This window comes from Strongylocentrotus purpuratus, unplaced genomic scaffold, assembly GCF_000002235.5.
Source record: "Strongylocentrotus purpuratus isolate Spur 01 unplaced genomic scaffold, Spur_5.0 spur5_scaffold_10, whole genome shotgun sequence".
Lineage (NCBI taxonomy): Eukaryota > Metazoa > Echinodermata > Echinoidea > Camarodonta > Strongylocentrotidae > Strongylocentrotus > Strongylocentrotus purpuratus.
This window is the reverse complement of record NW_022145595.1, coordinates 11,522,252-11,546,354: the sequence shown is the minus strand read 5'-3', so window position 1 is coordinate 11,546,354 and position 24,103 is coordinate 11,522,252. Positions and strand designations below refer to the sequence as shown.

The 24,103-nt window shown below is 37.6% G+C and overlaps 1 protein-coding gene across 4 annotated transcripts in view; it reads right to left on the bottom strand.

The window, feature by feature from the left end:
• Window positions 1–480: 480 nt before the first annotated feature.
• The window catches only part of LOC575657, a 43,289-nt gene continuing 19,666 nt past the window's right edge, over window positions 481–24,103 (bottom strand). Inside the window, exons 4-17 of one of the 4 annotated variants that reach the window (XM_030979501.1) lie at window positions 22,666–22,800; window positions 21,586–21,699; window positions 20,729–20,808; window positions 18,554–18,659; window positions 17,269–17,326; window positions 16,332–16,426; window positions 15,351–15,500; window positions 12,953–13,115; window positions 10,074–12,209; window positions 8,444–8,639; window positions 7,229–7,986; window positions 6,465–6,471; window positions 3,729–3,751; window positions 2,033–2,117 (exon numbers count right to left, since the gene is read on the bottom strand). In XM_030979501.1, the coding sequence (XP_030835361.1) occupies window positions 2,116–2,117; window positions 3,729–3,751; window positions 6,465–6,471; window positions 7,229–7,986; window positions 8,444–8,639; window positions 10,074–12,209; window positions 12,953–13,115; window positions 15,351–15,500; window positions 16,332–16,426; window positions 17,269–17,326; window positions 18,554–18,659; window positions 20,729–20,808; window positions 21,586–21,699; window positions 22,666–22,800 (4,023 nt within the window). In that variant the 3' untranslated portion in view covers window positions 2,033–2,115. Of the gene's footprint in view, window positions 2,118–3,728; window positions 3,752–6,464; window positions 6,472–7,228; window positions 7,987–8,443; window positions 8,640–10,073; window positions 12,210–12,952; window positions 13,116–15,350; window positions 15,501–16,331; window positions 16,427–17,268; window positions 17,327–18,553; window positions 18,660–20,728; window positions 20,809–21,585; window positions 21,700–22,665; window positions 22,801–24,103 lie in introns of all 4 variants that reach the window. The other 3 variants (XM_030979499.1, XM_030979500.1, XM_030979502.1) reach the window with 3 other exon arrangements.

Sequence of the window (24,103 nt, the reverse complement as noted above, 5' to 3'; positions counted from 1 at the left end):
TCAAAGTGGAACTTCTCCATGTGTAAAAGATCTGTGGATATTTGGGGTCATTCGTACCATGTGTTATCTGTAAACTCCCTTATTGATGCAAAACTCATATCATTGCGAAGGGGAAACGACTCTTCTCTTCAATATGTTTGGGGCCCGCAGTAATCAACTCTCAAAAATGTTAGTTTTGACTCGGAGATCCAGATTTTCTGCCTTCAGCGGTCCTTTGTAGAGCATCAATATTTGTGACGTCACATACGGGACACGGCTGGCTAGCTGCATACTGCTACATGGCACTGAGCTGTTCGTCCAGTGTGTGACGTCACAATTCAGAGCTTGCTACGCTTGTGTGTTTGACTTACGTTCGGGGGCGTTCGGGGGTCTAAGGAGGGTCTTGAAAATTTGCATTTTACGCCTTTCCATGATATCTATATGATTTCTCAGCAAATTGTTCCGTGTTTTTCTTTAGTGAATTTTCTTTGTGTAGCTCCTTTCTGGTTCCAAACAGACAATATACAAGACAAAGCAAAGGGCTAGTCCAGGATGAATATCAATCCTTTGAATACAATTCTATTTTGGTACAACTCCAGCTTTCCATCAAAACCAGCAAGTTCTCTCATGCTTATGTCCTTCATAATAGTCAGAGAGTTATCATAGAAATTGACTTAAAATGCCCAAACTTCGCTGCTTGTATGCCTTAGCATCAAGCTAGTTAAATGCCACTTTGATGTCAATTTCTTTTCGATATTCTTGTTAAATCCCTCATTCTCATATTCATTTTAGACTGCCCTTTGGTGTTTCTTCTTTAATACAAAAGATAAATATTTCTTCTTCCATATACACTGTTTCTTATATTAATCATTTGTTTTGATAAATTTTGACATGAACTAACCATAGTATATACATACATTCACTCGTAAACTTCTTTATACAAAAATAAGAGTTGCACACATATTTCTCTGTACACTTTCCAAACTTTTATAGTAAATAGTGCTATACAAGCTCTGAATACACTCACTATTTACAATTTTTTTCACCATTTACGTAAATTATTTACACAACAAAGATGTGTAACATTGGTATTTTTCAAATATTTAAACTACAACTATGCAATATGTTTTAAGGCTCTATATTCATATTTGTGATACTTAGTACCTGGTAGCTTGGGAACACTATTGGATACCAAGTATTGCCATTACTCCGTCTTCCATTCATTCCTTTAAAGCACAATGGATTTCATATTTTTACAATGATTTTAGTTTCCATATTAAAAAAAAATTATATTAGTCAGGAGATTCTTTTGCTTTCTCTCACTGCAAATATGTATTAGGATTGGATTTTCTTCCCTGCAAGTCAATCATCAATCTACAACAATGAATAATTTCAAAATTATTCATTATTCATTATTTGAGACATTTAGACAACTCGGCAAAACCCGCCCTTGAACTACAACACTGTCCAGACCAACAAAGACTGCTACCCCTACTCGACTCTACCCCCAAACCATCCCGATCTGGAGCTCCCTTTCATTGACGTCGGATAAAAAACATCCCCCCTCTCCCCCAATAGCAAATTCTTCAAGTCACCCTTGTCAAAAGCCAAATTCTACAGGTGAATGTAACAGCTCATTGCTAAGTTAATGTGTATAAATCTGAATAACTGTTATAACTTGAAAATGCTTTATGTATTGTTATTACAAATAACCATGATGACTTGTGAGAATAGTCTTATACATGTAGTGAGAATAGTCTTATACATGTAGTGAGGATAGTCTTATACATGTAGTGAGAATAGTGTTATACATGTAGTGAGAATGGTCTTATACATGTAGTGAGAATTGTCTTATACATGTAGTGAGAATAGTCTTATACATGTAGTGAGAATGGTCTTATACATGTAGTGAGAATGGTCTTATACATGTAGTGAGAATAGTCTTATACATGTAGTGAGAATGGTCTTATACATGTAGTGAGAATGGTCTTATACACGTAGTGAGAATAGTCTTATACATGTAGTTATAACAGGTCAATGAGATTGTCTCCATTGTCACGCTCGGGGTATGCACTGGATCCATTTACACCTCTCTGCTTGGGTACAGCACTGTTATACTTGATGAACGTCGTGGTATCCTGGGGACAAACCGAAAATATAAAAACTTGTCATTATAACAAATAAAATAATAATAATTAAACTTATATGATAACGTTTGATGTCTGAGGAAAAAAAGAACGGGTAGGAACTTTGCTGAAGAGTTAGAGAAAAAAATTGCAATTTTTGACCGAAAAAACAATGATTTTGAATCTTTCAATGTGTTGCCAATTTAAGGATTATAACAAATTCTTAAAAAAATTAATAAAACTTGTATAACAACATTTCTCATCTGGAGAAAAAAAGAGCGGGTAAGAACTTAGCTGAAGAGTTGTAAAAAAAAATTGCCATTTTCGACCAAAAAATAATGATTTTATTAATGAATTTAAGGATATCAGACCTTATTTTCCTTTTGAAAATTCCTATTTCTTCGCATTTAACGCGAAGGGGTCATGCAACAAAAATGGATGAAGTCTCTGCAAAAATTCTTTCCCTTTCTCATGTATCTGGGGGGTGTTTCACAAAGACCAAGATCGACTTTAAAGGTCCCCTCTAAGGCTCTAACCCAACTAACTTAGCCTTTTAAAGGTAATACAAAGTTTTGGTATGGGGTCATGAATTTGCTTCAAATGAACATATTGGAAGCATATGCGATTCTACAATATTCAGTGATCATTGTCGCGGTTGAAATCGAGTCTTAAGTTATGAAATTTTAAATAATAAACTCTTCATGTTGTATAGCTCCCTCTCAAGGTCAAGATATTAATTAAGCCATAAAACAATGTTTTTGGTAATGACATATCACAACTACATATTCTGAGATTTTCATGGTTGCAGCTACCATTGTATGGCCGTAAGCGCTATTTGAAATTTATCAACATTTACCGGGAGCACCGGTACATTTTTATATTCCATTTTTCTCGAAAGTAAAAATGTTTCAGGGGTTAAATTTTTTAGTGCTCGTAATACATTGTACATCCACTGGAGCATCCAAATTCTGCCTATATTCAAAATTTCCCAAAACTTTGTATTACCTTTAAAACATTAATACACCTCTACTTATAAACATTCCAGCCTAACATTTTTCAGAAAATCTCTATATTGACCCAAAAATGATAATAACCATCCATTTTTCACAGATCTCATGCTTGCTAAGCTACACCCCTCAAAAAAATGTAAATAAGGTCACGTGGCTTGATGACGCATTTGACATCATTGCAGGAATGTCCTTGTATTTGTCCTACAACTAAGGATCCTACAATCTCATTGTCGTTCATAATTAGGAATGACGAAATGGCCAGAAACATTCTGGGATTATTAAGTGCATATTATTTTTTCGGATTAATGTCTCTTTTTTTTCAATTAATATCATACTTTGCCTGTTTAAAGACATTTTATTGCCTAAATCACCCTCCTTTTCACCAAGAATTGGCAAGCAGACAATTTTTGCTTAAACTCATACCACAGTGCGCGTTCTTATCAGCCTGGCGTCAGTTTCCTTTAGAACACAAACTATCAAATGAGTGGGCAAAGAGTCTACAGTGTTTATTTATTAACTACCTGTATGTGGAAAATAAATAAACTTGAACTTGATTAGAGAGAGTAGAAGCTACATGAAATGAGAAGAGTTTGATGTAGACTACAATACTTACAGACATCGTAAGTTTTCCCAATCCTGTGGTCCCAGTTAGTATGTGTACGGTGATATCAAAGAAAAACACACCAAAGAAAAAAGTGCTTGTTAGAATGACATCGGAAAAGAAGTTAGTATGCACTGATCACATAATAAGCCAGTTCGTAGTTTAACTTTTGGTTCTCCCTTTAACAACATTTAAAGTTTTTAATGTGAATTTCAATTCCATGAGCCACACTTTTAAGTATCTTTAGGGAATCCAACCAAATCTCTACGTATTATTAAGTTATGGCTAATTCACAGGTTTGATATGACACGATAAATGATTAATTCAATTTGTACATATGGTTCAACTATGGATATTTTTTTCTTTTTCTTTGCAACTCATGTACATGGATATGTATATGACATCAACTGTTTAATTGTTGTAATTTTGTTACCCACTTGAATACATTTATAACATTGTGTTATGTTGTTAATAAATTCAAATTCAAATACCCGCATAGGTAGATACAGGTTGTTTGTACCAAAATTTTGAAATTCAACCGAGACGAATACTGGATACGTGTACGTGCTCATAAAATTATGCAATGATTATTCATTTATTCACAAGTGGTACATTCTATAGAACACAGGTGGAAGTATTCTTCTCAAGAGGGCAAATAAAAAGGTATTCATGGAGCACCTCCATGACTTTGGCAGCGATTATTCTACCATGCACAAAGTGGGACTACTCCATGTGTAAAAGATCTATGGATATTACGGTCATATGGTAACTACGAACTGGTCTATTAGAGCAACGAGATACTCTTTGATTAGAGTATAAACTTCCATTGAAATGTAACACAAAAAACACAAATCTACATACATAACCCATGAAACCATAAATGATTAACAAATAAAATACATGAAGTGCATTTGTAGAATTACAACACTACTGAACTTGATACAAAAAAATCACACAACTCACAACTGTACAAGAAACAATCAAATGGATTACTAGTGTATATTATAACGATTGAATCACATTATCATGGTAAATTTCAAAATTTAATAACATTATTCCACAAGCACAGCATAGAGTAGCAGTATGTCTTAACTGTGGATGTACATATGTAAAAGTAAAAAACATTCTACCATTCAAATTTCATACCACTGTGGAATTACCGTAAGTGTTTTCTGAACATGAATGAAATAACACCCATGTGCTTGAAGCTATGACCAGTTTCTGTCTAAAAGAATATTTTGATTAAAATACATTTCAATTTAACACCCCCCCCCCCCCCCCCCCCCAGCGTCATCTAATAAAGCAAATAACGGCCTCCATGATAGTGCGCTACTTGGCTTTTTGATCAGGTTTTTTGGTCAATTTCTCGACTTTTTACTCACACTGTGGACCCATCATATAAAACAAATAATATATGTTTTTAACTTTATTAGTGCATTAGTGCATTAGTGATATGTACTGCACTTGGTTAAGTCACAATGAGACAAACTATGAACTCAACAAGTCTTTTTCATTATCCTACTGTGACTTAAAGGTAAAGACCAGTATTGGAAATGCCCCAATTTCAAAAAATGAAATGGAAGCTCTCATTACCAATCATGTGAAAGAATATGTTTTGACTAATACATGATGATAAAAAATTGGCCGGGAAACCGCCTACTAATTCATATATTTGGTAAATTTGTTTCTCTCATGGACTGTGAGAGATATAGGGTAGTCCCATATACATCTTTCTGTGTATAGTGCTTGTAACTTTATGAAGAATGGGCCAAATTTCTTATCATTTTGATGATTCCAGAACTTTGCAGATGCTAGATGATCAACCTTTTCTGATCGATTCCACAACGTTTCTTTCACAATGCAATCGCATGACCATAACTGGTCTTTACCTTTAACCTGTGTGCAGTGCATATTACTAATGGACTCACAAACATATATTATAATAATCCATGGACAATAATTGTCAACTGTCCCAATCCACAAACATCGAGTTCATGCGATGAATTAGATCTGTCCAAGTTAATGGTGACATCATCTGTTTGGAGCCAAAAGGGCATTTACTCTGAGTTAAACAGTATGAGTTAAAGGGATAGTTGAGTTCTGTTTTCACATCACAAATGCCTTCAAAGTGCATGCTTATTGCTCCTTTTCTCATCTATGACATTTCTAGTGTCCTTTTGGGACCTAAAATTGCGAAAAAGGTAATTTTAGACCCCAAAATGTGTGAAATTTAGCCAATACCATCATACCAATTCAGCTCCACTTTCCCCAAAATATGGTGACCGTTAATTAATTAATTAATTAATAATAACAGTACATGGGCCGGCTGATTGTGTGTAATATAACCAACACAAAGAAGCCAACAAAAAAGCCAACATCGGCATTGGCTGAAATACAACGTAAATGGCGCTATTTTGTTTTTTCAACGGCTGGTTCAAATGATCTAATATTTGTGGTGGTACACAAGTACCGGTATTAGAAATCGTTATATTTATGGATATTTCAGCCATCTCTGAACCGATTTTGATCAAACAAAGATGATTTTGTCATTTTAATTGTATGTTCTTTCAAATTTAATAGTCAGTTTTTCATTATCTCACCAAAAAATATTTTGTATAGCGCCCTCTGCAACAGAACTCAACTATCCCTTTAACGGCCTTCAGGCTCCAAACAGACAATATTAAGTATTCACAACAAAAAGATGTGTTAGAGTCATGCAGTGTACATGCAGTGTGAGCTTGAGTTTACCTGGTATCTGAGTCCATAGCGAATGAATGGTTAGCATGATGGTCCATGAATGTTACGATGAAATTTAGAAAATTGGGATGTTATCTCTTAATATCCTATTCTTTTCATTATAAAATATCACTTCATATGTTTCCTTCAAGAAAAATATATTGAATGAAATTTTTGCTAGAATATCGCAAATGACATTTGGCATTCAAAGGCATCTATTTGGACTGTTATACCCAATAAGTTCAAGGGCATCTATTTGGACTGTTATACCCAATAAGTTCACCGTTCTGCTTTAGGAATTCCTTTTTTTCATGTACTGCGATGTACCGCCATGATAAGAGCTAATTTCAGCCTTAACACCAGATATTCAACAGTGACAGATAAATTCTTGAACAAGTATTCAAAACATTCCATATCTTGAAAATACAGATATTACATTGAGAGAAATGGTTAGGGGTTGAACGTCTCCTCTCAAACATGCATCAAAAATTGATACTTAAGAAACTTGATTGTATACCCATTAAAAATTATCAACACTATAACATTTATAGCAGGCAGTGTTCTCCCGAGACTTTAGAAAGAAAAATTCCCAAATACCAGTGAATAAATTTGACAAAAGATTTTTCCTGAAATTTGGTTTTAAATTAGTGAAAACTAGTTACATATACACGTTAGTAAATGTGTATACTTGATGAAATGGCTTTAAGGGGTAAATTGATGATGCAAAGCTTTATTTTTCTGAAAGTGAAATCAAAGAGAAAAGGCAGTATCCTTACCATGTCTTGGTTGTTCCCTTTGGACCCAATCTTGGTTATAGTTCCTCTGTTGTGTCTCACTTGCCGTGTTCTGGTACACTCTGGCTGAGTCTCTCCCGTTCTGTTGGGTGATAGCATTGTTATTACGGTTCCCTGTTGTGTGGATGTGATGTCCAGCGTAGCCCGACGAGGGTTTCGTTGATCCCAGGTACGGGGTGGGGGTTTGCGATCGGTACCGTGAGCTGCTGACCTCTGCCGGGCGTGATGTGGACGTGAAACCAAGGGGCGTGGAACTCCGCCCCACGGTAGCGTAACCCGACGTATAGCCAACCTGTGATTGGGTCCAGTCTTTATGCACAGGAGGAGCAGAGGTTTGGTGTCCTGATGGTCCCAAGGAGGATCCCTGAGGTACACCGTGTCCTTGGGTTACCCGTCCCTGTCCATTAGAAGGGTCATGCTGGACCCGACTGTGTCCATGTCCCACTGGAGCGCCTGATGTCATACTGGTAGCTGATCCATACTGTATGGTCTGATTGCCACCTGTTCTAGTCCGCTGCAGGGAAGGTGATGATGGGACGCTCTGATACTGCCGAGGTTGATAGCCGCTCCTTGACGAATCTGTCTGTTCGGTAGAACTCTTCTGTCCATACAGTCTGCTGGTGTCCTGTACCGATGATAGGTCTTCCACTCGCTTCTTCAAGAGCGCTATCTGCTGCATCGAGTCCTGCTCTTGTCGCTGTATTTCTTCCCTGCTATCTCTCCTCACAATTGGTTGGCCTCTGTTTCAATCACACACAAAAAAAAAATCATTACAAGGAATGGTACTTCAAAAAGCTCCTGTTTAAAGAAAAAATACTTTGCAGATTAGTATAGTTTTCTGAACGGTCATTTCTACTTTCTCTCTCTCTCTCTCTCTCTCTCTAAGTGCCATATCAATTTACTTTGGCGATCATGCTGTTTCACAACCCTCGGCTCCTAACCTTCTGTATTAGTACCACTCCCAGTTTTTTCACTCCTCTCTCTTCCAACAATTTCTGCAGACTGTCCATCCAAAGTATCCTCCTTCCCCTACTCCTCCTTTCCATAATTTCCCCTGTCAAAGCAAGATTCTCTAGGCCTTCTTTACGTGTAATGTGACCCATGAACTTCAACTGCCTATCGCACCCAATACTGTTACTTGGAGCTAGTTATGTGACTAACTTTTCACAAACCCCAGTGACTAGTCTTTCATTCTACCTTGAATAGTCTGGCTTTGGAGGTGCAGGTGGAGTGAGCTTGTTGTGGATGTTTCTGTCCCCTTCTGATCTTCTAAGTAAGGTCAATCGACGATGTAACCCTCGTGATTTCAGCACGGTCGTATTGTATTTGGTCTGCAGGAAGAGCTTGGTCTGGTCTTTCAAGCCATCTTGGCGCAACGCAATCTTTAACGTCGCTACAGGTGAGAAGAGAAATGGTAGTGAAATAGTAATAGTAATAAAATTTGATATTTTTATAATGATAATAATAATAATAGAAACCAATACGTTCTCATAGACGATGCACATTCTTCTATAAAGACCATTGAATATGGCGTGCCTCAAGGTTCTATTTTAGGTCCGTTACTTTTTATTGTTTATATTAATGATTTTAACATGTCTTCAACAACCCTGTCTTTTCTTTTGTTTGCTGACGATTCTAGCATTTTCTTTTCTCACAACCTAATTTTCATACCCTTTACAAAAGTGAGCAGTGCTCACCCAAGTATGAATTTTTTTCGGACTTTTTGGTGTCAAATGAAAGTTGAGTTTATGAGCTTTCCATACATATACAACTTTTCCCCCAGAATCAAATATTTTTTATTCGGCAGCCATTTCGAAAGTGTATAGTTTTTTGGGGGACGCACGGTATAGCCCATATATCCTTCATGCAAGGTGCTTAAGACTCTGCTAGGCTACCGATTTTGGTGCTCACATCATTCAAGGAATTCCTTTGCATCAGTACCCATTTACTTCACCTGGGTGGAGAGTGGCAAATGTAGATTAATGTCTTGCCAAAGGACATTAGTGGGACTTCACTCACAAACCAGGTGTCACCCACAGTCCTACAAATCCAACAAACTTTCACATTTTATCATGAAGAGAAAAAATATTATGTTTAACTTTGTGCCCATTTTGATTATGTTCATCATTATTTTATTAAGCAAAAGAAAAATACATATGATATCAGAAAAAGGACAAATGAACAAGTATAGATAAAGGATGATACATGTACAACCTACTGGAACGTCATTGTGGTTGAAAATATAAAGTAATTTTTACAAGTATGTTTTGTTACAATAGTAACTGCTGTTTGATACCTGGAATGTTACAAGGAAAATAAGTACATCCTTTATTCCTTTAATTTGCATGAAATCATGCTTGCTGTACACATCTTTTTTGAGGAAAATGTACAGTGGTACGTCATGTACCACCGTACTGGTGCTATGATACCCCAGTGAATACAGCTTGAATAGGGTTCAAGGTTTACTTTCACTATGTAAAACTTAAATTGCAAAGTGCATGCAATTTTGGGTACTGCTGATATTTATTCATCTCTCAGACAATTATAGTGTATTGGAGATACAAATTTCTTTATTACAGGTTTCTGAAAGCTTTTTCAAATAGTTCAAGATCTATTCTTCTCATTTTAAAATTCAAACTTCTCACTCAATTTTCAATCATATTCATAGTGAATAGGTAATGCATCATATACACTATTATTGCAGTTTTCCTAGTTATCTGTTTGACAGAAACCATGAAGTTTTATTATAAATTATATTAGTTTCACTGCATCATATTCATAATGATACTTCATAACAGAATGGGTAATGAAGGGGGGGTAGACTTACAAGCTGCGGCTGTGCAGAGACCAAGTGCTATTGCCAAATCCCCTTCCTCTTCAGCCTTCTTGGACGAGAGTAACTGTTCTTCAACACCTTGCATGAATTCAATGACTACATCCTCAGATCCTTGAGTTCTTCGGTCTGATTTGTCTGCTGCTGAAGGTGTGAACTGCTGACCAGGTTGTCTCGTAGGCGTTTGTGGTCTTTGAGCATCGCCTCCGTAACTTGTCTGATGATGCATGGGTGATGGCTGATTCTTATCAAAGACCTGGTGCACGTGTCCATACTTAGAGATATCTTTATCATGGGAATTACTGGAAACTGAAGCTGTTACACTTGGTGGTGGAACATCAGAAGCATGTCCGTCCAGAGAATAGACACTTCCAGAGCTTGCGCTTGATCTGTCTCGACTCCTGTAACCAGAGTCCCTGCTCGCGATGGAATCAATGTCTAAACCCTTGCTGACGTGCACCTCGGGTGTTTGTCTCATAGTGAGTCCTTCATGGTGAGATGTCCCTTGTGAGCTGTTCTCAGTGCTGGACGACTGATGGTACGTCATGTCTCTTTGTGGAGCAGAACTGTACCCTATCCCACCGCTGCTACTCATCAAACTCTGCTTACTACTCGGTCTGAACTGATTAGCCTGTTTCTTTCCTGGTAGGGTCAGGAACTTATTCTGTATGTTGTACTTTGCCCTGGCTTGCTTATCTTCAGGATTTTGAGTAACAGATGATGATCGCATCAGTGGTATGTGACGTCCATCACGCTGTTGATTCTGATTCTGTGTTGCAGTTGGTTCACGATTACGGATTGCCGTATCTAGTATACCTCCAGCAGATACAGGCTGATCTAATGAGGGGGAACGCTTCAATGACCTTGATCCTCCTGCAGGAGGGTTTGTCCTTGAAAACTGTTTTCCAGGTATATCATCATGAGGATTCATCTGCCGCTGCAGGTCCGGCACACTTGAATACTTGGGAAACTGTCCACCATTGGAACTTGTATAGCTTGTATTTGAATTCAGTCCTGTTGAGTGATTCGCATCAGATTTCAAATCAGGGTTACTACTATGGGAATCTTGATATCTGTCAAGAGGTTTGATAGTCAATGAACTTGCTCTTTGCACAGAGGAAGTTCTCTGGATTAGGTCTCCGGAGTGTTGTCCACTAGAACCATTATTCCAAGATCCTTGTCTGACCACATTTGTCTTTGGGGGTTGTTGATTTGAAGCTAGAACATTAGTTGGGTTCATAGCCGCGTCTTGAGGTCCCTGTCTTACACTGAATTCCTGCAGAGGTTTGATGTTCAGTTGCCTGTTTCTCTGTGCTATAGGTTCACGTTCAACTTCGGTTGCAAAGTTACCGTAAGGCTCAAAGGTGAGGCTAGGTTGAGGCACGTGTTGAGGAGACTGTGCTTCCTTATGCCCAGTGATCATTCCTGTCTTGGCATTGTACATTGCTCCTCCCTGAGAGCCGGTATCTGTCCTTTGTGAGGCTGAATCATTTGTACTCACAACAGAAGAGGAAACTTGTCTAACCGATTGCCTACTGATCTTAGACTGTGCTGAAGATGGTCTTCGACTCTGCTGTGGTGACATCGGCTGGATCCTCTGACCGTACGATAAATCCTTAGCAGATGAAGGTCTCTCGGTCTGGTTCCCTCCATTCTGGACTCTAGGCATTGTCTTGGAACCAGTTCCTCTGTCCGCAGCTTCATCGTGTCCTTGTAGAGCAAACTGAGAGATGGCATAGCTTCCTTCACCAGGCTTCTTCATAGGCACATAGTTCAGGGCATCATGCCCTATCTCGACAATGGAATTTGGAATCCAACTAGCCCTGGTTGCATTTGCGACAGACCCGTCATTACCGATCGTCCAATTGGCTTCGTTTCTCCTGCTGTCCCTGGAGGATTCACCCTTTGGAGGCGTCCTGATCTCCGACGTTGCCTGGAACTCAGGGACTGTCCCCACTGGCTGATAGACCAAGGTATTCTGGGAATCATTGGAGCTTGCACTCTGTCCACTCATGGTGCTACTGTTACTGTTACCATGGTAATGATGGATTGGGATGGGTTCTTCTGGTTCGGTGAGGACCTTGAGTAATAGTGATTCCTCAGGTTTGTTTGGGTGGACAAGTGGTCCTCCTGAAATGATAGAAAATGGAAACATTTTTAGGCCAACGATTTCACAGTGTGTTTCACCCATTGCTTAAAGTTGCTCATGCTTGGGTACATAGAGGGCAGCACACTGAGCCAACAGGTATTACGCTCCTGTGCATACTGGTGTACCTTTATGCGTACATCTGTACGGGAACGTAATACCCGTTGGCTCAGTGTTATGTAGTGATCGCCAAGTTGCCTACTTTACGAACGACTAGATACCCATGCATAAATATTTTTAACATCGCATGCTGAGTTTACAGACCACTTGGTACTTATGACCAAATCAATTATTTAAATTACGACAAGCGAATTGAAAAAAACTAAACAATAAATTAATGTCTAAAGAAGAGTGTACTAATATTACTGAATTGTGAAAGCTTCACAGGAGAACTGTGTTCATTTCAAAATTAAAATTATGAAACATTAAAGAACAAAAGTACCAGCATGGATATTTCAAACTATAAATAGGAAAAGCCTATTATAGTACAGGTTTCAATGACAATCACTATTCAAGATAAACAGGATATGTGGTCATTATAGACAGGTGGTCACAAAAGCAGGTTTTACTGTATTTTATACTTGACAAATATCAATGGCACTAAATAAGAGTATTGATTTTCCTTCCTTCTTAATAGTTTTCTTTCATTTGGAAAACAATAATGACAAAATGTTTCACTAGATTATATAATATAGCAAGTAGTACTTGTAAGTAATAGGATACTGACCATTTTCCTTGTCATCTTTGTCATATCCTTTGAGCATAGTTATGCGCTTGGGGGCTGTGACCGTTGACACTGCTTTGCCATCAGGGTATGCGTACAGAAGTAACAGAGGCTGAAAATGACCTCTCCGACATCTATCCACGACATCAGACCAGTTATGACCAACCTATTCAAAGAAAAGATAAAACTGCAAATTACCAAATATGTCTAATCATGTGATGAGAAGGGAAGGTGATCAACCTGTGAAAAGAACGTGGGATCTGGAAGACAAAGTGGATGGCATAGGAGGGAAAGGAAGACCGTAGATTTCAGGCAAAGATATGTTGAAGAAAGAAAGCAGTAAGGTTGGTCTAAATAAGGAGGATGCTCAAGACAAGAAGTGGAGGGAGGGAATGTCATCATGGCGCGAAAGTCAGTGATCGGTAGACTCCATTGTGCCTTGACTAAATTAGACCAACTATTAAATAAAAGACGCCTCAGTGAATAAACTGGATATGAACTTTAAGTCAACTGCATATACTCAGTCTGTTGTTTAAAACAATTACTAAATACTTACCCAGGAGTTTGCAGCATATTACAATATATAAGCCACAGAATTTGTATTAAATGGCGCCCCTCCAACAGAACAAGAGCATGTACAGAGCTTGACACATTTTCATACCTATTGATTTAGAATATGTCATATGCTGTGAGATGAATATATATATTCAGTATCTGTGATTTCAACCTTGAAACATCTGCTATTAACAAAATACCAGACGCTATTTTCCCAGCCATATATCTACAGGCAAACCAAATGATGCAATATCGAAATGTACAAAGTGGGACCTCTCCATGTTTTGACGATCTGTGGATACTTGGGGTCATTTGGGACATGTTGCTAACCGTGAACTGGTCTATTCCTTTCTGATTGTCAAGCCTCTAAGCAGGCGGTGAATAGCCATTTGGTTTCACAAAACTTGTCATCAGTGACATATGACAGTTGTTGTTATAAGCTACTGAAATCTTTGCTTCTGATTGGTTATCAGCAGATTTGTCACTGATATCTGTCATTTGTCATTGAAAAAAGGCTTTGTGAAACGGGTTCCAGATCGTTTACTACCCAATTATTCTATTCCCATTTGGTCTACACTACCCAACCTGTCTACTATCCACATGGTTTAATAATTATTTAGTCTACTTATCTTTTGGTCTAATGGCCGATTAGGCCAATAGTCATTTAGTCTAATAACCAGTTAGTCTAATTCCCAGTTTGTCTAATGCCTATTTTGTCTACCATCCATAAGTTCTAATAATCATTTTGTCTAATTATCTTTGGGTCTAATGGCTAATTGGGATAATAGTCTTAATATTTCAACTCCCAGTTTGACTAATGCCCATTCGTCTACCATCAACAAGTTCTAATAATCATTTGATGATTATTATCATTCATGATAAAAATGATTATTATACCATGGATAGTAGATGAACTGGTTCTAGACCAAACTGCAATAGGGACTTTTAGATTCTGCACGACGAGAACGTGGACTGCCCTTTTAAGGCAATGTGACGTCACTGCCAGTGCCTTAAAAGGACGTCACATTGCCTTAAAAGGGCAGTCAACGTTCTCGTCGTGCAGAATCTAAAAGTCCCTATTATAAACCACCAGTGCTACATGGGTATACTATTGTCTGTTCGGAGCCAGAAGGACATTAGTTCGTATCATTTTACACAGAGATAACTCCCTTCTGGCTCCAAATAGATGGCATTACTGATTCCAGGGGAGTGTTTCACAAAGACTAAGATCAACTTAAGTTGGACCTAACTATGACAGGCCGTTCATGCCACTATTTGCTCTCACTAATATGAGCATTAGATACATTTTTCTTCCTTCAATAATGAATTATCAAAAAATATAAATTCTGTACATATGTGACCATGATATGTACCAATACGAGCAAACGGTGAGAGCAAACAGTGGCATGAATGGCCTGCCATAGTTATATCCAACTTAAAATTGATCTAAGTCTTTATGAAACACTCCCCAGGTCTACATGGGTATAATATCGTCTATTTGGAGCCAGAAGGCCATTAACTCATATCATTCTACAAAGATCTAACTCCCTTCTGGCTCCAAATAGAGGATATCGAGGGTTCAGTCACACAAAGACGTAACTCCATATTTGGCCAAAATGAGTATTTGATATCAAAATGTTCAGCAAAATGTGGGCTTTCCAGGAAACACAAAGACTTAACTCCAACCAACACCCCATAGAAGGCAATGGCTAGTGAAACATAGACTTAACTCCTTAAGGCCCAAGTGCTCAGTGACACATAAACCACTTTTTCTCAAAATGGCCAAAATGGAGTTGCTTCTTTGTGTCACTGATCCCTCGATATTTACCAGTTCCAAGGTACTCACCTGTTTGACTACAGCATCATCAAAGTATACCCAGTATCTCAGGTTGGTGTTGTAGAAGAATGTGGTGTAATGCCGGCCGTAGTAGGTCACAAGACCGACCAGGAACAGGCTGTTAGCCTTGGCCCTATCGTCCACAGTGTCGTCAAAGAGCTGAATGGGAATAAGAATGGGAATACTGACTATACACTGTTTTGTATACAAACATTTCAAGGCTCCGACTCGCAGGCCCAGGTTTAAAATCAGCTCGCTGATCTTACATTCTTATTCACATTGTCCAGAAACCTTGTGAGTCTTCTCATTCTAAAATATATCCCAAGTTTGCCACTCAATATTCAAATGTCCATCTTCGTTTTATCTTCATACTGTATATCAAATTGAAATCCAACTACCACATACATCTGTAAATTTGGATGTACACCCCCTCTTTCTTCTTTTTCCTTCTCTCCTATTCACCATTATTTTTTTCCTCCATGTTTGTATTATTATGTATCCATTGAGGTTAGTCATGCTATCAAGCTTTACTTTGTCAACCCTCCTGTTTGATGTTTTCGATTAGTTACAGCCAGCCTCACTTTATTCTACATATATTCTTTTGTCATGTGCAAAATTTGCGATGTTTTGTTTGTTATATATTTGTAAAACTGCGAAAGAAAAAGAAAAATCAAACAGAAATAAATCAATCAATCAATTCAAATCAATAATGAAGAGGAAAGTCACTGTTCATCTGTCCATGTTCTATTTTTTGATCAACAGATTACAAAAAAGGAAGTCTACAAAAATATGATGGGGATTGAAGAGTAGATGTAAGATGGTCTTTAGGTCATCTACCTTGTTTTTCTACACAAGAAGAAGAAACAGAAGAAAAAGAAAAAGAACAAGAAGAAGAAAAAGATGTAGAAGGTGAAGAAGAAGAAGAAGAAGAAGAAGGTGAAGAAGAAGAAGAAAGAGAAGTGATATAAAGTGTATGGGTAACAGGTTTACCTCTCTGAGTTGAATAGTTGTACCCAGATTACAGATGACATCTGTTATATGATCAATATCAGGCTTGTCAGAATCCCAGATCAGTCCAATACTCACTGTAGCAAGAAAACAGGGGAAATAGAGTTATTATAATCATCATCATCGTCGTCGTTGTCATCATCATCATCATCATCATCATCATCATCTTCTTCATCATCATCATCATCATCATCATCATCACCATCATCATCATCATCACCATCGTCACCATCATCATCATCATCATCATCATCATCATCATCATCATCATCATCATCACCACCACCACCACCACCACCACCACCACCACCACCACCACCATCATCATCATCATCATCATCATCTTCTTCTTCTTCATCATCATTACCACCATCATCATCATTATTCTTCTTATTATTCTTCTTATTATTATTATTAAGTGTTTGGTGTCACCTGTGCCTGGGGGCGAAAGTGAACTGAATCATTGTAACCCTTGCGTCTCTCTTCTTGGTATAACTGATGGGAGTGTGCAGGTGGACCACTTCACCAGGATTTCCCCCTACTCTTATTGCCAGTGTAACTAGTAAGCGCTATACTTAATCTAATGATTATTATTATCAATAACTTTAGAATCATGTTATCAAAGACAACACTAAAATAATTCAATCATAAAAAAAATAATCAGGCTGTACTCACCGACATTGGGACAATCCACCTTATCATAATTATTATTAAGCGCTATACCACTTTAAAATCATTATTATCAATAACTTTAGAAAAATATTTAATCAACATTGGGACAATTAATGAGTATTCTCCTGATTCTCGTGATGTGGATCTACGTAATTAACTTTATAATTATAATTATCAATAACTTTAGAATCATGTTATCAAAGATTTTGCAATCATCTAATCAGAAAAGAAATCAGGTTTTACTCACCGACATCGGGACAGTTCATGAGTATTCTCCTGATGTGGATATTCTTGCCACATGAACTCTGTCAAAACAAGATGAAGAAAACAATTTTTATTAAAATGGAACATTTCTCTGTAAATATTTTCTATTTTTAATATCAAATTATACATCATAAAAAAAGTTCAAATGTCAAATAACTATGTATATTTTGATGGGACTAACAATTTCAATTCAATTTCAATTTCAACTAACCTACATTAGCATTATGCTAGTTTTTTAGTTCTTTTAACCAAAAAGTGTCTACGTACACTCTACACTGTTATATCTATATCTGTATGTGAAACAAGTTTTTGCAATAAAAGATCAAATTAAATCAAATTAAATCAAATCAATAAACATGATGGGAACAGAACAATATTATAAGTTACTAAAAAGATGTATCTGTGACTGTAATACATCTTTGTTTATCCTGTTTTGAGTGGTAAACCGAGCACATCAGGAAACATGCAGTTTTGAGATCATGGTACCCAAAGACTTAAAACTGAAAATATCTTAACCAGCCCTAAAGGGCAATCCAACCTTTGTAATGAGTTATTTTAACGAAAGCTGGAAAATCAGAGAAACAGACCAATAACAAGAAAGTTGTGAATGCTTAAAATATGAGATCACTACATCTATACGAATCTCAAATTGGCAATTTGGTCAGTGGATTGTGATATAGTCGAGGATAACCCTCCAGTTTGTCGTGTCCAAAAATATCACTAATTTCTGTTTTTCTCCCAAGTGCCTTCACACTTGCCTTCACACTTTGGGCACTACCGGTACTCAAATATATATTATGGAGAGTGTATTATTACAGGTACTCTAAACAGGAAAGACAATCCGAGTCATACATATTAAAGAAAAAAACAAAACATTTTAGTCATTTTGTGTGTTTGAACAGATGGGAAAGTTGCCCAGCACTACATCACAGTTGACATTACTGATTCAGCCAATTTGGAGAGCCCATACTTATAGTGATTCCAACTTTCAAAAATGTGTGAATTTCTTATTGTTTGTCGAATTTTGTTCAAACTTTCACCAGTAGGCCTAGGCTTCTCTGATTTTTCTGCTTTCTTTTAGAGTTGTTTGCTTTCAGGGTTGGATCTCCCCTGAGCCCTGTTTCACAAAACTGGTCATCAGTGACAAATGACAGTTGTTATAAGCTACTGAAATCCTTGCTTCTGATTGGTTATCAGCAGATTTGTCACTGTTTTTTGTCATTTGTCATTGAAAAGATTCTTTGTGAAACACCCCCAGAACTACTTACAGGACATTTCCTGACATCGCCGATAGCACCTGCTTTCCTCAGAAGGACTCCAAAATGATCGGTGTTTGGCCAGATTCTGTCCTTCCTCATCCTGCTAGCTTCAGTACTGTATCAAACAAAGAGAAAATTATTATTTGTTCCCATTCTCCAGGGGAATGTTTCACAAAGACTAAGATCAACTTTAAATCGGACGTAACTGTGGCAGGCCATTTATGCCACTGGTTGCTCTCACTATTATGATCTTTAGATAATTCTTTTTCCTTTAATAATGAATTATCACAAAATGTAAATTTTGTAGATTTGCGACCATCATTTGTAAGTCCCTTGAAATACCAATGCCAGTAAATGGTGAGAGAAAATAGTGGCATGATTGACCTGCCATAGTTAAGTCCAACCTAAAGTCGATCTTAGTCTTTGTGAAACACCTTCTGTTCTCCCATTCATCTCTTTGTATTTATACCTCCTTTCCAGTGCAATGGTAACTTCCCATGTAGACTATTGTAACTCATTATTAATCAACTTACCTGCTTCTCATCGGCCCCACTTCAGCACATACAGAACACCGCTGCACGTCTCATCACTCGCACTAGAAAGCACGACCACATCACTCCAGTCATCCGCACCCTACATTGGCTCTTAATTCCCCAACGTATCCAATTCAAGATCCTTCTCCTCACGTTCAACATCATCCATCATCGCGCACCATCATACCTGATTGAACTGATCTCACCCAAACAGACTACCGGCATGAACCTTAGACCATCATCCAGACCCCAGCTCGCACTTGGTCCTCGCACCCACAACCGCTATGGTGACAGGGCCTTCAGTCTGTGCCCCCACTCTTTGGAACACTCTCCCCGCCCATATCCAGGACTCACCCACCATTGACATTTTCAAAAAAGAATCTAAAAACTCATCTATTCCAAAAGCAACCCAAATAACTCTAAAATAAGTTCGAATAAATATTACCATGCCTTCATTATGTCTTTTCAAATTATTGCTCTTACAGATATAATGTGTTAATGTTAGTAATGCTTGATCTTCTTGGTAATTTAAGTAATGTTAATTTGTTAAGTTATGTTAGAAATATTTTATCTTCTTGTTAATTTAAGTAATGATAATTTGTTAAGTTATGTTAGTAATATTTTGTTTTCTTGGTAATTTGAGTAATGTTAATTCCATTAGTAACATTGATTTTTTGTTTGAAGTAATTTTGATTTGTGTACATGTACAGCGCTTTAAAACTTTTGTCACAAGCGCTATATAAATTTGTCATATTATTATTATTATTAATGTGTTTCTTTCTCTCTCTATCTCTCTCTCTCTCTCTATACTGCTCTCTCTCTCTCTCTCTCTCTATCTTGTCCTCTCCCCCTCTCTTTCTCTCTCTTTCTCACTCTCTCTCTCTCTTTCTCTCTCTCTCTTGTCCTCTCTCTCTCTCTCTCTCCCGTGCTCTCTCTCTCTCTCTAATGCTCTCTTTGTCTTCTTTGCAGCCTTATTTGACTAGTAATGTTTAAATGATCTGTTTTTTAATTATAATGTCAAGGAGTCCATTGTTTGTTATGAACATTTTGAACAAGTTGATTTTCTGATGTTTTTGAAATATGGATCAATAAATAATTTGAATCTGAATCTTGTCTGTCAATAATGACCTAAACCTTATTCTTGATTACAATGTAAACAATGATGATGATGATGAAGAATATTAAAAAAGATGATGATGATGATGATGATGTTGTAAACTCTAGAAATTGTACATGTATTATACCATAGTTTGTCTCAAAAACAGGAGATGTTTATCTAGATACATGTAGAAAGATATGGAGAGAGGGAGAGAGAGAGAAAGAGAAAGAGAACGAGAACGAGAACGAGAAAGAGGAGAAGGAGAAAGAGAAAGAGAAAGAAAAAGAGAAAGAGAAAGAAAAAGAGGAGAAAGAGAAAGAGAGAGAGAAAAGGAGAGAGAGAAAGAGAAAAAGAAGGAGAAAGGGAAAGGGAAAGATAAAAAGAGAGAGAGAGAGGGAAAGAGAAAGAGAGAGAAAAGGAGAGAGAAAAGGAGAGAGAAAAGGAGAGAGAAAAGGAGAGAGAAAAGGAGAGAGAAAGAGAGAGAAGTTGAGAAAGAGATAGAGTTAGAGAAAGAGAGAGAAAAGGAGAGAGAAAGAGAGTGTCATCACTTACCACAGGGTCGTGCTGGATACATAATGGACCATCTGGGTGAATGGAAAAGGTTCTGATGTAGCACCACATTTGCAAATACTCTGTAAGGAAGAGAAATGTGAAGTTGTTAACATTTAAAGCCCATCTGCACTAGTTTGGCCAGGAGGGATTAGACCTCCCTGCATGGTCACTGGCAGGTGGGTATCTCATCAAATCAGCTCTCAATGAACATTTTAAAAAGGGGACCATCAACAATATCAACGAGTACCACTTAGGCATTGTTGGCTATATAGAGGGCGCAAGTAGCTACAAGTAGTGCAGTCCTGCTTTAGTGTATTTCGCTAAGAATGTGCCCCATCAAAGTCAATATCTTACAACTGATAGAATTTTCTGTTCACAGACAGACAGAATATTGCTTTATTTCAAGCTTTACTGTACATGAAGATGCGTGAAATGAGAATAACATATTATTACTGTTTTCTCTCTCTCTCATTCTTTTAATTTTCACACTCCTTATCTTTTTCTAACTGGTTTTCACTTCACTCTCTGAGTTAATGAGTGGATTAAATAGTAAAAGTAATACCTATTTTTTGTTGTTGACAACTTTTACAATAAATTGCATGTTATATTGCTTATGGAGGCCTAATCTACACAAATACAATACTACAGTCAAACCTGTCTGTTAAGGCCACCCACAGAAAACTGGTAGGTTGGCTATTGTACACAGATGGCCTTTCTAGGCAGGTTCTACAACACACCTTTCATCTACTACAGGAGGGCAATCTAGATGGCCACTACAGCCAGGTGGCATTTATGAGGTGGCCACTAAGACAGGTTTGAATGTAAGTGCCAAAGGAACTGGCAATATGAATACTCACATGTTCAATAAGTGTCATAGCAAACTTGCGGTGAGGGATGCAATGTTTCGCATCACATAGGTCCTCCTTGATGTTATGGGCTAGATGAAAGTGGATCCGCACCAGAATGTTTTCCTTCAAAGAAAACAGAACAATAAAGACGTTTTTACATACATGAATTATTTGAAGGATTTCAAAAGTGTTTTCTGATGTAAGCTAGGGAAGAAAATTATAATAATTGTAATGATGACAAGAATAAATAACAAAAATTGTGACTTCATATGCCCAGACACTCTGAAGTCTTCTTTAGATATGAACAGTAAACTGAGGTGTTTTTTCTCAAATGTGTAAACTGATGTAAATCCAACAAAGAACCTCTGCATATTTGCTGAGTTCTGTGTGTTTAGATACTGAAAAGTAAAGCGTATAAAGACATCATTACATAAACATTTTAAAAACGCTATGTACCGTGACATACCTGAATGAGGTTTAAGTTATTGATGCACAATATATTTTAGGATTTGTTTCAAACAACTTGATGTCATCACTGTGAAGAGAGAGATATCTGTCAAGAAAACTCACCATCAAAGCAAAGATACAAATGTATATCCCCTCCCCTCCCCCAGTCATTATACTTACAAAGCAATATACAGTACATTATGCTTTCCAATATAAAACCATTCTGCAGCATCAATACATCCTAGTTGGAATAGCTGGATTTGTAGCGGATGCACCCACCCCTGCCCCACCCTTGCCCCGCCCCCATCCCAGCCATTAAACCACAATTAGCACTCAGCAACATTGTTAATATGTCCGAGTTGAAAGCTTAGCTGATGCCCCCCTCCCCCTATTCCCCCCTTGCCCCACACCTTGCCACTATACTTACAAAACACATGTACATCCCAGTGGGACTCGTAGCTGATGCAACCCCAAAATCTACTCCTGCCCCACCCCTGCCCCACCCCTGCCCCACCCCTGCCCCACCCCTTGCCCCTATACCTACACAGCACTCTCCTGCATCATCCAAACATCCTAATTGGAAGCTGAGCTGACGCCCCTACCCTACCCCTACCCCACCCCATCCAGAGCCACTATACTTACAAAGCATTCTGCTGCATCATCCATGCATCCCAGTTGAAAACGTAGCTGATCCTTGAAAGCAGTAGCAAGAGCTTTTCTCAGAGCATCAGCCGGTAATGCAGTCTCTTCACTGTGCTGTAGCTGGATGAATAACGCCTAAAGAAAAGAAATTAACCCACTCATTACCGAATTCTCTCACTGCCATAGGCTTAATACGGGGACCACCCGGTTCCAGTAGGCTATGGGTTAAAGCCTGTATGTACTAATTTGGCCAGGAGGGATTAGACCACCCAGCGTGGTCACTGACAGGTGGCTATCTAATCAACTCAGCTCTCAATTAACATAAGAAAAGAGGATCATGGATGACCAACGGGCACAGCTTAGGCATTGTTTTCTACATGTATATAGAGGGAGCAAGTAGCTACAAGTAGTACAGTGGGGCTTTAAACAGTTTGACTAGATACATTTCTATTGCAATACACTGATTCATGTATAAATGCTGACTAAAGCATCAGTGCCTAAAATTCATTCACTTATATCCATTTCTGTATTATAATCATTTTGTATACAGTAATTCACATATTCAAGTGGAATATAATTTATTTTGAATGTATAATTGAATAAAGATCATGGAAAATAAAATTGCCATCTTAGAACAGCATTTCCACATTCTTTTCAAAACTTTTGAAACGGCTATCCTACTGAAACGGTTCAGGGGCAAAATTATGATCGAAAAAGCAACATCTCCTACATATACATGTACATGTATATGTCATGTGATTGAAAATCAAATTTTTTTTTTTTTAATAAAAAAATTATATACATGCACAACAAAGTGAAATGTTATATTTCATTGGTTTCCTCAAATCAGTGAAAGTAAGTTGGAAATACAATATAGCCTACATTTTTATATTATGGAGGCTACTATTTTATGCTTGCACTTTGCAGATATTGAACACCATCATCATACCCATGTACAGTGTATTTGTACATGACTTGTGCAAAATGTACGGAAACTGAAAACTCCTGCGTTCTCATTGTAGTACTTGTACTGTACATGTTTCTGGAGACAACTTGGACTGTTTTTTTTTCTCCCAATGAAAAGAAAACAATTCTTTGTTTATACAGCACAGAATGCTGAGGCACAGTATGTATTAGTCTGCATGAATGCTTTCAAAAGTATCATTGTAGTTTCAGAACAGGGTTTCAAATCAAAATTAAAAATGGTCTATTCAAACAATCACACAGATATAAGAATTAAATGAAGGCATATACATGTACATGTACCTGTTTGGAGCCAGAAGGGCGTTAACTATATACTTTGACACTGTGTTTATGCCCTTCTGGCTCTGAACAGACAATGACATAGAGAATACGAAACCTTACTGAGATAACATTATGATATCAGGGGAGTGTTTCACAAAGACTAAAATCGACTTTAAGTTGGACTTAACTATTG